The following is a 12,115-nucleotide window of genomic DNA, read 5'->3' on the forward strand; positions in this document are numbered from 1 at the left end:
TAACAAAAGTTGTTTAATATCTTCACTCCTCACCCCTGAAATGGAAGGCAGTGATAAGAGGAGACACCATTGGTTTTTTAGTGCCTTGAATAGGGGTATTTCTGAACTGGAAAATTTTACTTTCTTATTTTTTGTAGGAGAGTTATTTTGGTTATGTGGTGTTTAATTTCATTGTGGTTGGAATCTGTGCATCTCAAAGATCTTGTGTGTTAGTAAGATGGAGATGGTCAGTAATAAATGGCAGTTTGCCCAAATTGGTTGCAGGATAGCCTGGGAATGAGATGTGTTCAAACTGCTCTTGGGAAGAATCGACCTCAAAGGGAATCATCATTGTGGGGCAAGCTTACAAGTTAACAAGGGGTTAGAGCTGCCTCAGAACGAGGCTTCGAGGAACTGGGGAGGCCTAAGAACTCTGGCCACCCCAAAGTAGATCCAGGAGGATCTTCCCTACCAATCTGAGAACACAGGGGAAAGCTAAGGAATATGCAGTTTGCAAGGTCTGAGGAAACAATTGTGTCTTGTGAATAATGATAAAAATATTTGATGATGTGACTTCCAGAGAAGCAAGTATGGTTAACCCCTCATTTGTTTGGTATTTTCAAATTGAACTGTCTCACAAAACTGAATTTTCCAGACAACTAAAACTTTCCTATTATGTGCCTTAAATGTTTTTTTAGCCATATTTGGTGGAAATATATCTGAAATAGATTATACAGTTTTCCTGCCTTCTTAAACAGAAGCTATAAGTAATAATATTTCCTTAGATACCTTGAGTGGTATTAGACCTGGTAATACCGGGCTGGTATTAAAAGAGATTTAAATAGTAAAGATTTGTAATTGTCTGGCAAAGCAAGAAATCAAGAGCTGGGAAGTTCCAGGGATGATGAATTCAGTACCCATGATGCCAGACTGACCTCCTCCTGGTCACAAGATGAGTGCCACATCTCCAAGCCTCAGGACCTTACACGATGGGATTAAGGCTAGAATGAAGTGAGAACTTCTCCATACACGTGTCTTTAATTAGAGAGGAAAATATTTCTCAGAGGACCCCTCACCAACTTCCTCTCAGGTCCCACTGGCAGGAGTGAGTCACATTTCCATGTCTTGGCTTTTGGGAGTCCAAGAGCAAATATCCAAGTGCTTTCAAACTCTGGGTGGGAGGAAAGGCTCTGTCCACAAGAAAGAAGGTGCAGAATGACTGTTAGGTAACCAGCTAAGGATGCCTGTCACAGTTACCAGGAAGGAGTCCATGTCATTGACTGGTGATAGCTTCAGGAGTGACTGGGACATGTAGGGCTTTCTGTTCCTGTACAGAGGAGAATCCCCAGGTGGATTCTTTTATTTCTGCTTTTATTAACTATTCTCGCACCTTCCTTGCACCAGGCTGCTAGTTATCACTACTTGCTGTCAGTGTGCCTTGTTCTCATCTTGCCATGGCTAAGATATGCTTTAGTCTTTTCTGGAAAAAAAAAAAAAGAAATCATATAATCAAATTTGTCAGAATGATGCCTGAAATGTGCTCAATGGCTGACAGGCTGCCCTGTGAGTCAGATGCATAACATGGTGTTTCTTTGTGTCTCTTGGGTCCTTTTTCCATTGTTGAGGTATTTGGAGAAATGAGGGGTTTTCTAGAGTTTTGTGAATTTGGATGCTGACTTTCCTGGCATTGTCTTATGGTAAAAGGATTTAGGGGCAGATACGCTTGTTTTCTAGGGAGGGTGAACTGCAGCTGCCCACCTGAACCTCACCGGGGCTTAAGAAAGGCAACACACTTTATCGGTGCATTGAAGTTTCTCTCAAAGCTGTGTGACTGGTTGTCACCTGGAAAGCACCACTAGCTCTGGGACTCTGTGTGACCAGTAGAACCTGTCGTTGCAGCAGCTGTCCAGAATGAGGCTAAATCATTCCTTCCTGCTCAGTTTGTGCAGAATTAGGTATGTTTGGTTTGACTGATTTCAACAAGTTTTTAAAATCTATTTATTTCTTTAATTAATTAATTTATTTTTTGCAGTATGTGTGGTAGAACCCAGGGCCTCCTGCATGCTAGACAAGTGCTGAGCTACCTTCCCCCAGCCATTTCTATTTTGAGTCAGGGTCTCTCTAAGCTGCCCAGTCTGGCCTTGAACTTAACATCTTCCGGTAGCTGGGATTATAGATGTGCACTACCACACTGGGCTTCAAGTTCTTGAAGAAAGAAGTTACTGAATAAGTGAGGACCATTCCATATGTGGGTAGAGAACTGACCAAAATTCAATGTCTGTATAGGAAGGAGGAAAGAGGAAGCAGCTGTGGAGACAGTGGTGTCAATAAGTAACTGAATCAAAGGGAATGATTCTGCTCCAACCGTCAACTGAGCTAGCAGGTTCTGAGGAAGCTCACTGTTAAAGTGTTGGAATTTGGGCTGGGGATATAGCTCAGCTGGTAGAGTGCTCGCTTCACATGCACTAAGGCTTTGGGTTCAATCCCCAGCTCCATCAAAAAAAAAAAAAGAAGTGTTGGAATTTGATATAGTGGATACTCTAAGCCCAGATTGCTTGGAAGCCAGCAGCTTCCCCTCAGAGCAAACAAGCCATTTAAAGGCCTCAGGTCATTATTTTCCTGGGCATCAGAAAATCACAAGTTAACCTATAAGCAAAAGTGACAGAAACATTTGAGGGTAAGAAAGACAAGTTTTGGGGTTTTTCAATTCTTACGAATTCAAATCATTCTTAGAAGAAAAATGCAAAGAATTTCTCATAAATATTTTAGTTATTAACTCACGCACAAAACATTTTTAAAGAAGCCACCCTTTGGTTGACCATTAACTGACATAGATAGGATATAACTTAGTCTAGCAAGATGTTTGTATTTAAAAATTTTGATTTTCTCATACATGAACTAACAAACGTGGATTACTAGTTTTATCTCTGACAGACTCTTTCTGTTCTAATAATCCGGTTACTGCATGCATAGAGAAAATATTCAAATTTTATTTTTGGCTTCTACTACACTTTGTTAGACAAATCTTCATGGAGACACAAAATATAATAACAAAATAACATTTAAATTTTAAAATTTTAAAAACTGAAAATCAATGCTTTTGGGAGTTCATAGTCAGGAGATCTTGCTGGACTAGGTAAATAAATCGCATTCACATTTTGACTTGTTGCTGATACCACCTGGGCATTTGGGTCAGAGAAAATGGTTCAGAAATAGGTGGAAAATGATTTCTTAGCATATCAAAATACTAATACCAGCAATTCATTTCGACAAAATAATACAAGAACCAAAAAAGTCTGCCAGCCAGATAGGGTGGTGTACGCCTGTATTCCCAGCTACTTGGAAGGCTGATGAAGGAGGATCACTTGAGACCAGAAATTTGGGACCAGCCAGAGCAATTGAGCAAGACCTTGTCCCTTAAAAATTTTTTTTCAAGCCAGGTGTGGTCGCGCACACCTGTAATCCTAGCAGTTTGGTATGCTGAGACAGGAGGATTGCAAGTTCAAAGCCAGCCTCAGCAATGGAGAGACACTAAGCAACTCAGGGAGACTCTGTCTCTAGATAAAATACAAAATAGGGCTAGGGATGTAGCTCAGTGATCAAGTGTCCTTGACTTCAATCCCTGGTACCAGAAAAAAAAAAAAAAATTTTTTTTCCAAGAGAGAATGTATTCCCAGGCCCCAAAAGTTAGTAGCTTGAGAATCTCACTGCCTATGATACTATCTACATTGTTCTTGATATTGAGTAATGACTCTATTTAATTTAAATTTATTAATTATTGCCATTAGATCTGTTATTTTAAATCATTGCTCTTTTGGATTTTTATTTGTTTGTTTTGGTACTGGAGATTGAACCCAGGGGTACTTTAACCACTGAGCTATGTTCCCAGTCCTTTTTATTTTTTTATTTCGAGACAGGCCCTTGCTGAGGACTCGCTAAGTTGGTGAGGCTGGCCTCAAAGCTTGTGATCTTCCTCAACCTCCAAATTGTTGGGGTTACAGGCAGGAGGATGCAGTTGCAAAACTTCTAAATCATTGCTTTTTTATAGGCCAGCTTGAATACTAAATGCTTTTATGTTATTAATGATAGCTTTGGAGGTTAATCTGAATCTCGTTTTTCTTTGGGAACTTGTATGTAATATAATAACTACAGTTGAAGTCAAAGTAAAGTATATATGAAGGTATTTTTCTAAAATTAATCATAGGAAATTAAATGAATAATTAGAAAAGATATAAAACATTTAGAAAGCAATATTTGTTCAAAGTGATGAAGATGTTACAGGTCAAGCTTTGTAATATGAAAGGATCCAAAGGGCTTTTTGAATTGAGTCATTTATCATTTCTATTAGACTTTTTCATATTTTGCTTTGTTCCTATGTGCTGTGAAATCTCTGCTTTGGCATGGACAGACGTGTATTGAGACTGCCCTATTGTGACTCTTGAAAAATGTGACTAAAAAGTGGACATTCACAGTCCCACCACTGTTGTTGGGTTGCAGCGTGATTCATCTGTAGAAACCCCCTGCAGTGCTGAGTCAGACATCTTCAGGGTCAAGTGCACTCAGAGTTCTGAGAGACCCTACTAGCTGGATAGTTTTTTGTTTCTTGGGATTTTTTTGTTGGTTTTTCTTTCTTTCTTTTTTTTTTTTTTTTTAAATTTTGCTGTGAACCTAACTTCCTTTAAGAAATCATGTTGGGGGGCTGGGGATGTGGCTCAAGCGGTAGCACGCTCGCCTGGCATGCGTGCGGCCCGGGTTCGATCCTCAGCACCACATACAAAAGATGTTTGTCCACCGAGAACTAAAAAAAAAAAAAAGAAATCATGTTGGGTGCTTAGAGGGCTTTGTCCAAGTTGAGTGTCACCCACGCTGGGGTGTCAGATGCAGAACTGTCTAGTATGTACCTTTTCATATGTCTGCCTCAGGTAGCCAAAAGACCATCCACCTTCTTCACAGTGGAGACTTTTCTTACTGAGTTGTAATTGTGACATAGTAAGTGTAAGCAGGTGATTCTCCTGTCCTTCAGAGCAGGAGGTGGCCTTGTCACATGGTAGGAACCTGGGATTTGAATCATGGTTCTGGATTTGACTCTTGCCCCTTCCTGCCTATGACATTGAGTCTCAAGTTTGCTCATCTATTAAATGTACATGGTCAAAATAATGTCTCTTTCACAAGGTTTTAAGTAACAAATTAGACCAAGTATGTAAAAAGTACTCTGTGAGGTTAGAAAACTCAATACAATTTTTTGTTGTTTATTTTCAATGATGTGCCTGTTAACATTTCACACATCCACACATCATCCACCTTAAAGAATATGCTACTGAAACAATCAGTGTTTTTAATGGTAGTTTACCTCAACCAAAATTGGCACGTCATTTTATTTTTAAAAATTGAGTTAAAGAACCACAAAATGAAAAGAATAATATGTGTTAACAGTGAGGATTAGAATCTGCTGTCCTGCACCAGCAGGCGTATGCAGTGCTTAGATTGGTCCCTGTTGTGTTCCATTAAGGAGCCCCCTCTGATTTAGGAGATATAAATAAATGTCATAACACATATGGAAAAAATGGAAACTGCTGAGTATCAAAAATCACTGCTTGATTGGAAGTAGCGTGATAACTTTATTTTTTCTGGTCTAGTTGCCATATATAGTTCCTACGAAAGATGATTACCTGCCCTCTTTATCCCTATTCTACATCCATTCTGGCACAACAGTCTCTGTCCTACCTCCCCCACCAAATGACAGATGAGGAAGACCCTGCCTGGCCCTTGAAGAGTTGATGGTGTGGTAGAGACTTAGAACAGTTTCACAGCAGCCTCTGCAGTGAAAGAGTGGACACGGCAAAGGCCAGGGAGTTCAGGGGGCAGGGGGCCTGCTAGCCTCTGCCTGGCCTCTGCCCAGCCTCTGCCTAGCCTCTGCGCCATCTCATGTTGTTTCTGCAGCACCTGCGCCTCGAGCCCCATATTGCTTACACTTGCCCTCACATGGGACTCACCTCTTTCACTAGGTTTTGAACTTCTTAAAGTCAGGGAGGACACCTTGTATTTCTTGGTCCTCCCTCCACACATTTTATCTAAGCCTCAGCCAGAATTTGTGGTTCCAATAGTCTTGGACCCAACATTCTTGATTTAGCCAAAACAGTGTCATAAGATGTGTTTATATCTAACTTGCTTTTCCTCTCTTCTGTCTTTCCAGTTGACCTGCCTTTGTTTTTCCCTCGAGATCAGCCAACTCTGACATTTCAGTCAGTATATCACTTTACCAACAGTGGACAGCTTTACTCCCAGGCCCAGAAAAATTATCCTTACAGCCCCAGATGGGATGGAAATGAAATGGCCAAAAGAGCAAAGTAAGTGAATCCATTATTATTTACTACAGAGAGGAACATTTTGCTTATCATATCCAGGGGTTGCAAAGCTACTAGCCACTGGCTAACTCCTACCCTGTGCTTAATTTTTTTTAATATATAAAGTCTTATTGAAATACAAAAAATGCCCTTTTTTTAACCTGTTGGCAGTGGCTGCATTCATGCCATGTGGCTGAGTAAACAGTTGGAACAGAGACCTGCAAAGTCAAAATTATTTACTATTCAGCCCTTTATAGAAAAAATTGGCCAATTCCCTTATCAGGAAGAAGCCAACCTTTGTCTGCAATATTTCCTTGCTCCACTGTTTCTCCTGGTCTCTAAAATTAGCCATACCTTTTTTCAAATGGGTTATAGGATCTATCAGAAATTAACCTATTTAGATTGGAAAAAAAGTACTAAACAAGAAGTAGGGTTGTGGGTAAATGGTGTCAATAATTCAGATGTTTACAGCCACTTTCATATTTTTTTGAAATATGGAAAATTTTAGCTGACAGTAAACAAGCAAAATTATTACTAGTGGTCAGTTCATGAATGCAGTAGCTACTTTTTTTTTATATGGAACTGAATCTCTCTGAATTATATGTTTAATTGCATTTCTGCAGTGCATTTTACAGGCATTGCCCAAAGTGGGGCCTGCACATTTCTGGATAGAGTAAACAGATACCCAGATTGCTTAGACTTGTGGATGTCGCTGTACAAATAGCAGTTTGATGGAGGTTGAAGTTAACTGATGTTTGGGGCTTAGAGGTACAGCAAGGCACTTAGTCATTTGAAATAGGTAAATACAAAAATGTGTTTTTGTGTAGGTAAGACTTTAGTATCTGAAACATCAGTTTTTGTGAACCCTGGCCTCCTCGATTGAAATGGCAGTGCATTGAAATGGTAGTTTCCAAAAATAAATCCTAGAGTGGCATGTGGTTATTACTTTATCACTCTGAACAGCCATATGCTCACACCTGTGATCCCAGCTGAAGGATGAGCAGATCCAAGGAGTCACACAAATGAAGACTACCTATTAAGCATCCTGTTCATTTGCTCATCTGGTATTTATTAAGCATCTACCATGTTCCAGGGTTCATGCTCCATGCTGGGGACATAATGATAAACAAATTGGAAATTGTCCATGGCCTCATGGAATTTGTAACCTAGCAAGGGAGATAAATCATATCAAACTTCTGACAGTTTAAAGCCTGACCTTCCAAGCTGAAATGTTCTCAATTTCCCCTGATATCCCTTTCCCTTCCAAGGAGTTCCTGGTAAAAGACCTTTACTGGTAACAGGCTCAGGACTCCTTTATGGCAGAGTGGCTTGCTCTAGAAATCCAGACCACCTAGATTCGTGTGTGGAACCCAGTGTTGTTAATGAAACCTCAGTATACTCTTTCTCCCTGTATTGTCCCTTTTTAATCCTGACACCCAGTCTGAAATCCTATTTAAAAGGGAAGAAAGCAGCATCTGGAAACATCACTAGTACAATCATTAAGATTTCCATGTCTTGAAATAAACTTGAAAAAAAGGAACCATAAAGTGAGTCCTGTGCTGGAGCATGGCGGCTGTTTAGTTCCTGGGCTTCCCCTGTGTGTGCATGGGATCTGCCCTTACAAGACAGGCCGTTATTTGTGGTATGTGCTGTGGAGTCTGAACCAGACGTGTCTTTGTGGTTTCCATGGCAAAGCTATCTTGGTGTGTGCATGTGTTTGTGTGAGTGTGTTTCTTAAGTAGATGTTTTAGCATGTATGAATTGAGTCTTAAAGGAGCTACAGACCACAAGCCTGTGATTTCAGTATAGAAATATCATAAGTGAAGCCTGTTTATCTTAACAGATTGGTTCAGAGTTTCAAGAGACATTTGCTTTATGTTAACACCAGTCTAAAGAAAACATCTGAAGTAACGTTACAAAATCTGCTTTCTACTGTAGTGAAGATGGATCCATTTTAAATGCAGTCAAAGAGAAAGCTAGCAGCCCATGCTAGCAAGAAATAATTTAAAGACTCCCATCTTCAAGTGAGCTGAGTATCCGCACTGGGCTGTGTCAGAGGCCAGCTGATGGGTAAACAGCCAAATTGCTGTCCTGTAGTACAGGCGGGAGGTTGCTGGAGAAGTTTGGAGAGAAAGGATAAAAAGGGAGAAAGGTCAACTTCAGCATTCCATACATGCCCTGTTTCCTTCTCTTGTGAAAATCCTGTACACAGTACATAAAAGGCTATAATTCATTTGGAGATCTCTGCCCATGACATAAACACTCTCACGGTTTATGAACAGCCCTGGAGCCCATTGAGTGAAATCAGCTGTTTATTCCCTCCTGTAGAGCATACTGGACATGTGAATGCAGAAAGGATACTACCTGGCACTGACCAGGGCTTCTGCCACAGTGCTTGCCCTTGCTCATGGTTATCCAGCAAATCCTCTCTTCACAAGTCAGACATCCTTTGCTGGAAGAGCACAAGCTCTAAAGTCATGTATGTCTCTGTTCCTGCTGCAGCGTATAATCCTGTGAGCACCCTTGGGCAAGGTGCTTAACCCTCAGAATTTCATCCTGTAAAACACGATTATAGGGATAGGAATTTAGCTCAATAGTAGAGCATTTGCCCAACCTGTGTGAGGCCCTGGGTTCTATCCCCAGCACTGGGAAAACAAAAAACAACAACAACAACCCCCAAAAAAGGAGAATTGTACTACCTCCTGTTGGCTGGTCCTGCTGTGACTAGTCAATGAGTTAAGCTATGGAAGGCCCTGTGGTTTAGCTTCTGCTCAGTCCCTCAATGCCTCTGCTCATCTTTCCTCCCACCCTGTTTCTGTCTCTTCAGGCCTATTCATCCTCTAGCCTTCTTCCTTGTGGGTTTTCTCGTGTACTCTCAACTCCCAGACAGCTCTTTCCCTCTTCTTCCCACTCTCATTGGACTGCTTTGGAGTCTTTGCATTACCTTTTGTTTTTGTTTTGTTTTTCACATCTTTTTATGAGTTTGTGTGTGTGTATAATACAAATATATATAGTATAATTCACTTGTAATTTATAACACAGTAGACAGATTTCCAACTTACAATGATTCAACTTAAAATTTTTCAACTTTACCATGATATGAGAGCAAGGACATAGAGTAGAAACCATACATCTAATTTTGAATTTTTATTTTTTCCTGGGTTAGCAACATTTAGTACAACTCTTTCTTCCCCTCAATAAATCATCCCAGCCACCACCTCCCTCCCCTACCCCTTCCTGGACAACAGCAGGGAGTTGTAGCTTACAGGCAAAACAACTGGTACTCTTTGATGTGCTATGTTGCTAAGCTGTGATGTCCCAGAGGTCAGATATATGAATGCATTTTTTACTTATAGTATTTTTGATTTACCATGTCCTTATCAATTTACCATCTTTCTTTCTTCTGCATATTTTTACGTGTCTTTTTAATTTCATCTCTCTGTCATAAATATTGTCAGGAAAACTTTTTGTAGAACTTGATCTTTTTAATCTAGTCTGATAATCTCTGCCTTTTAATGGGAATAATTGGCTCATTTACACTTAATATAATGTGAATGAGCTCATTAGGTTTAAGTCCTACCATCTTGCTATTTGTTTTTTAATTTCCTATTCTTTCTTTCTTTGCTCTTCTCTTCTTGTGTCCTTTTGCTTTACTCTAGTACTTTTCAGTATATAATTCTTTCTCTTCTATTGACTTTTCAGCTCTTTTTGTTATTTTATACATTGACAATACATCTTTAAATTGTCACAGCCTAACATGAATTATATATATAATGTAAAAGTCTAAAATAGCATGATTCTCTTTATATCTTGAATTAGACTTTATGCTATTGTATTTGTATGTTTTACTTTTACTTTTACATATCTTGTGACTTTTAAAGATTTTTTTAAAGAAAAATTTTATTCCATCTTTATTCTGTAGTTTCCATATAATAGATTATAGGGAATTATTTAGAGAAAATTTATTTTTCACATCTTCCTCAAAAGAAGCCATCAGAGAGACCATACCCAATCTATATACCAAGGGTGTTAAGACTTGCAGTTATCAAGGGAAGAGCAGCACCCCTATTGCATCAGGTGCCTCTGCCTTACCTCTGCACCCTCACACACTTTCACAGGACTATCACTTCAGCTGTACAGAAATCCTTACTGCCCTTCATGCACATAAAAAATACCTTAGGCTCAGAAAGATTAACTTACTTTCACATGGGCACAGTAGTGAAGATGACTTCTGACCTTTCTGCACATCCAAACCCAGGCAACAGATACAGTTCCCAACTCTATCATTTGTCTGAGGCCCCTTCCTCAGAGACATGGTATTTGAGTAACATGCTTATGGAGAAGAAATGTATGGAACAGTTGAGAGCTCTGACCCTGAAGTTAAGACAGCTGCGTTTAAACCCATCTCTGCCTCCCACTAGCTATGTGTCGTTGGGTAAATACATAATCCTCCTGAGTCTTTGTCTCCTTGTCTATAAAATGGTGAAGCCTGGTTCAGAGGATCACTATGAATATCACATATGGCATATAAGTTTCTGTGTTGCTAACAAACTGCCATAAACTTACCATCTAAAACACCACCAGTTTTTAATCTAGTTTCTCTGAATTAGAAGTCCAACATAGCATTCCTTGGTTCTCTGTTCATGGTTCCAGATAACTAAAATCCTGGTTTGGACTGGGGCCATGATCTCCTCTGAAGCTTGGATTTATCTTCCAGGCTCATTCAGGAGGCTTGGCAGAGTTCAGCTTCTTGTGGTTGTAGGACTAAGGTTCCTATGTCTTTGCTGGATGTCACTGGAGACCATTCTCAGTAACTAGAGGTTGCCGTCATTCCTTTCCATGTGGTCCCCTCCATCTTCAAGTCAATAGTAGTACATTGAATCCTTCTCATGTTTCCAGTTTCTGACTTCTGTGTCTCTAACCTCTGTACCCAGATTTTAAAGGTCCAGTTGATTTATCTCCCTTTCTTAAAGTCCTCTGTGCCATATAAGTAAATCTAATTATCGGAATGAAATCCCTTATATTTGCAGTCCTGGGGATTTTACAGGGAGTGGAGAATCTTAGAATGCTTCCCATTGCCTAGAGTAACACAGGTGAATTGTCTGGTGCAATCTGGCATGCGTTGAGTGTGTAGTCAATGTTAACTATCAGTGTCATCATCCCTTAGAGGAAAAAAATAGATAATTTTAGTTAAAAGATAACAGAGCCAACATCGATACCTTCACATATACCCTAATAAACAATTCCCCCAGTCCCAGGGACTTGGCCAGAGATTCTCAAGTTCTATACTGCCTGTCTACAGATGCTATCCTGAGGAATTTTATCTTCTTGGTACCAACACAACAGTTTGAAAAGTGGAAAAATTCCATCCTTCACTTGCTTGATCTACATAAGACCAACCATCACTTAAAAATGAAAAAATATCTCAAGGTATCTTTTACACAGATTTAGACCTGCCTAGAAGGGAGCAGATGACTTTTTATAAAATTCTTTCCAGTCTAAGAAATCTATGAATAACTGGAGTAGTTTTGTTTGTTTCTTCCATAACTTTCTTTGTATTAAGCATTAGGTTGATCGTGGAGGCCTGAGTAGTATCTTAAAATAGAATTTAACCCCCAAACCACCTACAGTATAATGGCTTGGCACACATAAAAAATATTATTTAAAAGGAATCAATAAAGAATATTTCAAAAAATAGCTCCTTCATCAATACATGGGAGCATTCATCTTGAACCTCCTAAAGTCATTTGTTATTATCCCGTCTCACCTCAGGGTCAGAAAGGGATGTCATT

At 39.6% G+C, this 12,115-nt stretch overlaps 1 protein-coding gene across 1 annotated transcript in view; it reads left to right on the forward strand.

Moving 5' to 3' along the window:
• Babam2 (BRISC and BRCA1 A complex member 2) overlaps window positions 1-12,115 on the forward strand; it is a 392,625-nt gene that overhangs the window by 357,434 nt on the left and 23,076 nt on the right. Inside the window, exon 11 of the mRNA XM_076832846.2 lies at window positions 6,173-6,326. Within this exon, the coding sequence (XP_076688961.1) occupies window positions 6,173-6,326 (154 nt within the window). The remainder of the gene's footprint in view (window positions 1-6,172; window positions 6,327-12,115) is intronic.

The sequence above is a fragment of the Callospermophilus lateralis genome, chromosome 14, assembly GCF_048772815.1.
Source record: "Callospermophilus lateralis isolate mCalLat2 chromosome 14, mCalLat2.hap1, whole genome shotgun sequence".
Classification (NCBI taxonomy): Eukaryota; Metazoa; Chordata; class Mammalia; order Rodentia; family Sciuridae; genus Callospermophilus; species Callospermophilus lateralis.